General features: G+C 39.2%; 1 protein-coding gene across 4 annotated transcripts; it reads left to right on the forward strand.

Annotated features, from left to right (window-relative positions):
• The first annotated feature begins 502 nt into the window (after positions 1-502).
• pygo (pygopus family PHD finger) lies at positions 503-4,175 on the forward strand. Of its 4 annotated transcripts, none has more exons than XM_089642113.1 (3): positions 503-877; positions 1,809-3,710; positions 4,039-4,175. In XM_089642113.1, the coding sequence occupies exons 2-3, from the start codon at positions 1,888-1,890 to the stop codon at positions 4,157-4,159; spliced, it is 1,944 nt and encodes a 647-aa protein (XP_089498239.1). In that variant the 5' UTR covers positions 503-877; positions 1,809-1,887; the 3' UTR covers positions 4,160-4,175. The 4 variants fall into 4 exon arrangements, with proteins under 4 accessions (XP_089498239.1, XP_089498233.1, XP_089498244.1 ...); XM_089642107.1 differs by having other exon boundaries at positions 503-756; XM_089642118.1 differs by having other exon boundaries at positions 503-720.
• The last annotated feature ends 1,877 nt before the right edge of the window (positions 4,176-6,052 follow it).

Consider the following 6,052-nt stretch of genomic DNA (forward strand, 5'->3'; position numbering starts at 1 on the left):
GTTGATATTTTACAAATAAAGGATTTAATATAATATTAGCCAAGTTGTCACTATTTTATAAACGTTGTGATGAAAACGCACAAAAACCATTTATACCAAAGCCATATGAATAAATTTTAATAATACGAATCAATCAGAATAGTAAACCATTCCTTTCCAAATTTATTTATTTCAGTGTACCCATAGTGTACTTATAAAACTTCAACCGTGAAAGAATAATAATTTGCTAGAGAAGAAAAATACTTTACAACCAATTTTATATTCACATTTGGTAGACCGAGCAAATCACAAAAGATTAGAAGAAAAATATTAGTTGAAGCGAGCTAAGGCTATGATATTTTTATGATCAAAATGTACAAAATTAAAAAATATTCTGGAGTACTTATTTGTAGAGCTTTATGGTTAGTAATGTTCACTGTTATATAACTAAAAAATTCCAAGATGGCGTATGTTTTTATAATGCCATCTAGCGGTTGAAGTTTGTATTAAATTACATCACGAATGTGGCGTGTGTTGTTTGGCTTTCGTGGGATAATTCGTAAATAAAATTTGTTTTTAATTGTTAGAGTTTAACACAAAACAAGGTTTAAATATTGTAGTGCATTGCAAGTTTTTCACAGAAGTGAGTGGTCAACTGTATATATCCAATATTTTTTAAAGTTTCTTGGATATAAGTTAACGAAATGCGTTCGGTTCATGGACACCCGAAAAGGACAAAAAGTAACAAGAGTCTTTAAATGTTGGCGGAGGAATGGTGTTAGTTTTTTATATTTACTCTACCATATAAGTTCACTCTTTTCATTTTGGAATGAATCCACACAAGAAATAACCCTGATGCTTTCACCGAAAGCTGACAAATACTTTGTCGTAATGCTAGGTTAGTAGACTTGCGCTGTAAAATGTCATTCTGCTACATATCGCCAGAAATACAGTTATTTCATCCATGTACACTATCTATTGCTAGCCAAATTCTTGTCACAATTTGCTCAATATCCCGAACTATTTTATTTGATGATTTTTTTTTCTGACATGGCATGGCGAAGTTCCAAAGGATTTGTCATAATACCACGGGATTCATTTCTGAAACTGTTCAGACTCTACTGCCGGCTCTTTAAAATTCTAATTAAAGACTACTTAATATCACAACAATTAACTTTTATACCATGTAATTATAAAATATGTCAGCAGGCAAATTTGTGGTACTTTTGAATGATCTTCATGTTTTGATATGAATATGATATTGACAGTTAGCGTTTTAATATACACAACACGACAGTCTACTTGTATCTAGGAACAAATCACGATAGTGATACAGTCGATAAAATGTCGAAGAACTGTAAGGGCATGTATTTATTGTTTACAATAAGATTAAAGCCATCTGCACATGTCCGATAAACTTATTCATAGAATAGGTGTGTGAATATTTCCTCGAGAGCAGAACCGTTTATATGATAGGGTGGCATATCATATTATTGTGCAATGTTTTATGTTCTGTTAAATATTTAAAAATTCATAACCTATTGAAATAAAATTTTAAGAACAGTTCAACAATAAAGTTTAACATTCTTTAAATTGTTAATATTCAAGCATAGAAGTATTTTTACTCCTAAATTATCATTGATGACAGATTATTTAACAATTCTGCTTTTTTAAATTTCTGACTTTAGTAAACATTGTATGTTGTCCCCAAATAAGATTGAGTAATCTTATTGAAGAAACTGCCAGTTAATAAGAGGATACCTTGTATGAAGATTGAGAGTTTTGATGAGTTAGTGAATTAATCAGGGTTGTTTATTGGTTATTTTCAGTGGATTTAGAGCATTAGATTAATGCTCCCACAGGATAGTGATGGTAAAATGACCCGCACGTAGACTGGTAGGCAGCACCATGAGTCACAACCTGGCGGGCATGGCTCCGTACAGGCTGCCCGGGGCGGGTCTCGGGCCTCCCGACTTCAAGCCACCCCTCGACAACCCCACCCCACCCGCCCCTGCGCCCAGCAACCCCAAGAAGAGACGGAAAACCTCGGCTGCCAACAGCCAACTTCCTCCCCAGCCCCCGCCCTCCGTACAGGATCTTCTTCCGCCTCCGCTCACCGGATACGGCGACACAATCGTAGCCTCCAACCCTTTCGATGATTCCCCTTCCATGAATCACAACGGTCCCATGATGGGCCAGAACGGCCCCATGATGGGCATGCATGGCATGGGAGGCATGCACCCAATGGGAGGGTCCCCCATGAGACATATGAGCCCCCTGCCACACATGAGCCCCATGGGGCAGCAGATGCCGCAGCGGGGAGGGATCAGCCCCATGGGCAACATGAGCCCCATGGGACACATGGGCAGCATGGGCCCTGCCATGGGAGTCAACAATCACAACATGGGTCCTCAGCGCTCTATGGGCAGCCCCATGAGCGGAGGACCGCTAGGGAGCCCGATGAACTCCATGCCCATGGGCTCTCCGATGGGAGGAGGACCGATGGGAAGCCCTATGAATAGTATGGGATCAATGCCCGGAGGACATATGAGCAATAGCCCGATGGGCCCCCCTTTACATAGTCCCTTAGGAGGTGGTTCTATGAATGGACCTCTAAATGGACCCATGGGATCAGTTCCCACAAGTATGAGCGGACCGAGAATGAATGGTCCTTTAGGCCCTAATTGTTCCAATGGCTCCATAGTGTCTTCAAATAGTTCAATGGTATCAAGTCCCATGTCGACGGGGGCACTAGGACCTGGCCACTGTGGGCCCTTAAGACATAATAGTCCTATGGGACCTAATGGGCCCATGGGATCAAATTTAGGACCTAATAATGGACCCATGGGCCCAAATGGACCAATGGGATCTATGGGACCGGGACCACCCTATGGAGGAGGCTCAATGGGTCCCATGAGCCATATGGGGCCCGGAGGACACATGGGACCTATGGGGCCTAATGGTCAAATGGGAGGTTCAATGGGGCCCAATTGTTCCATGGGCCCTAATGGTCCGATGGGCCCTAATGGTCCAATGGGTCCTAATGGCCCAATGGGTCCCAATGGCCCAATGGGTCACAATGGACCCATGGGCCCAGGTCCGATGGGACCTAATGGACCTATGGGTCCTAATGGACCAATGGGCCCGAACGGTCCCATGGGTCATAATTCACCGATGGGCCCTAATGGTCCTATGGGGCCAAATGGTCCAATGGGCCCTAATGGTCCAATGGGTCCAAATGGTCCAATGGGCCCTAATGGTCCAATGGGTCCAAATGGTCCAATGGGTCCTAATGGCTCAATAGGTCATTCAGGTCCCAATGGGCCGATGGGTCCTGGAGGTGGGATGGGACCCAATGGGCCGATGGGACCAAACGGTCCGATGAACATGGGTCCGATGGGGCCGAACTCGGGAAACAGCGGCAACTCGATGGGTGGATGCGGCCCCCTTGCGAACATGAGTAATATGGCGGCCATGGGCGGCCCCAACATGCAGGGGATGGGCATGGGGATGAACCACCAGATGGGCCAAATCGGGCCCATGGGGATGTTTGGCCCAAAGCCCATGCCGGTGAGTGCGGGGAAGGTGTACCCGTCGGACCAGCCCATGGTCTTCAACCCCCAGAACCCCAATGCCCCACCCATCTACCCCTGCGGAGTGTGTCACAAAGAAGTACACGACAATGATCAGGCCATCCTCTGTGAATCTGGTTGCAACTTTTGGTTTCACAGGTAAGTCTCTTTTAAGATTATCCTTTTAATATCAATTTACTTAAAACCACTACAGTTTGATTCATTCAAATGTGCAAATTCTCAGCCAGTGGTTCTTACAAAGGAATGTTTTTACATTCAATATTATGAACTTTCCTATCTCGACTTCCTTTGGAAAAAAGTAGTTCCAATTATGTAATAGCCAATGCCAGCATATAATATATATAGTATTGAAAATGGTCTCCTCACTTATGCATTCCAAAATAACTGTTTCCAGAGGTACCATTAAAAGTCACCATACCTGTCAACTACTCTTAACTAACTAACTGTTGTCCCTTTGTGGTTGCAGAGGATGTACGGGTCTGACAGAGCCGGCATTCCAACTACTAACGGCGGAGGTGTATGCAGAGTGGGTGTGTGACAAGTGCTTATCTTCCAAAAACATACCTCTTGTAAAGTTCAAGCCATAATGCACGTTGAGCGGCTTTGTGCCACATACTTAGTTAGTGCATAAAACTACACTCCAACCAAACATGTGTTTAGTGCACTCTGAAGACTTGACTTGCGTCCACAGCTCGTGTTGGACTACTTATTGGAAGGTGTCTCCTCGGCATAAGCTATCACAGAGAATCACGATTTAATAGATAAATTGTTTGAATGTTTTTATTTATCCTTGCCAATATTTTAAGCTCCTCGTTTTCTGTGTACCTTTGAGATGGTTTGTTTTTTTGAGATTCTGTATTTGTGTGCATTTGACTCTACTCAACTATTGTTTAGAGAATGGAGAACGGTGAAATAAGAAGCTGGAGTCGGCAGAGAAAGACTTCTCCCGCAAGTGCGCTACCTACTATTTAGGTAGACCTTTGTTGTTTATTTGTCACGATTGTTGCTTTAATGTAGGGATTTTATTCATTATATACACGTAAGATTAATTTTGGTGCAAGTGACAATTGTTGCGCTAAATTGAATATAGCTTAGACATAACTACCTACAAATATAACACGTTGTTTTAAAGACTTCTTCGGCCTGTAAATTGTAAATAATCATCCCAGAAATCACATTTACGCTTTATTCTGTATTGTCAGTACTTAGTATTATAATTTTGTAAAAGGCTTGAAATCTTGTGACAACGGTAAATGAGAAAAAAGTTGATTTAATACTCAAGTAAGTAGAATAGACCTTCGGATACCGCTCTCCGAGGATATTCATAAAACCAGATAAGGACGCTCTTCTTGCTTTAAACAAACAAACAATAATATGTACAACCGACCCTGCCTTATCTTCTTTTATGAATATGCCGTTAGATTTAAGTCATAGGAGAGTAGAGAAACTGCAAAGGGGTTAAATAATGTCTTACTGCATCCTAACAAACTATTATTATTTTATTTATACAAAGTGTTACATAATATCATGTTTTTTTTTAAATTTTATGTAAACAGGATACTTAAATTTAACATTTATTTTATTAATTTCATAAATATTTTTTTCACTGTAAATGTATCTTTTAATAATGTTCCTTCAATTCGTGAAATTCGAGCTTAGGGCTTTGAGAAATGACAAATGAAATCTTCTGAAAACAATAATTATTGTAATATATATCCACCCTCGTGTTTTAAAAACCACCTTTTGCAGAGTTTGTAAAAATCTTATTTTTATATGAAAATATACATGTATTAAAAAAAAAACATGCAATTTTTTTCATTTTAGTCACGGTTCTTTTTATTTTTAAGTCTGTTTACATATCAGTATGTATGTTAATTTTAAATGGGTTCTAGTTGACACATTCAATCTTCGTATTTAGTGCAATTTATTTAATTTAAATAATCCACCAAGTATTGAACAAAAGAAAATTGTCTCCGCAAATTAATCTTCATGTAAGTCATATTTGTCAACAAACGAGAAAAAAATTTTTTTTTCAAGTAAAACAATTTACAATACATTTAGAAAAAGGTTTAGAACTACCCATCACATAATGGCTTTGTCATCGATACTCTTATTTTACGTGTGATCAATTATTTGAAACAGAACGTCATGATTTTAATTTTGCCACAAAATGACTTACGCGTTGATGATATGAAGTGACAATACTTTCTCTCACGCGTAAATAATGTTATAAAGAAATAATTTTTTAAACATTTGCATTTTATTTATTTACGTAAATCAAGTTTATATTATTATGTGTCAAATAGATTCGTTTGTTCAAATTTTTCCTTCTGAAATATATTCTATTCTTTCAGAAAATCTTCACAGTAAATTATAAAATAATAATTTGTAAAAATAGTGTTGTACTTTATTGAACCTTTAAAATCATCACTGCTTTGGTTGGTTTGCAAAACGATCTCGCTCAATACAAATCTAATTCT

Source organism: Hesperophylax consimilis, chromosome 2 (assembly GCF_061612785.1).
Source record: "Hesperophylax consimilis isolate HC1 chromosome 2, BYU_Hcon_1.0, whole genome shotgun sequence".
Classification (NCBI taxonomy): domain Eukaryota; kingdom Metazoa; phylum Arthropoda; class Insecta; order Trichoptera; family Limnephilidae; genus Hesperophylax; species Hesperophylax consimilis.

Coding starts and splice junctions, on each gene's coding strand:
- pygo (XM_089642113.1), top strand. CDS start 1,888: ATGAGTCACAACCTGGCGGGCATGGCTCCGTACAGGCTGCCCGGGGCG. Junction 3,711..4,038: donor TGCAACTTTTGGTTTCACAG/GTAAGTCTCTTT, acceptor TTGTGGTTGCAG/AGGATGTACGGGTCTGACAG.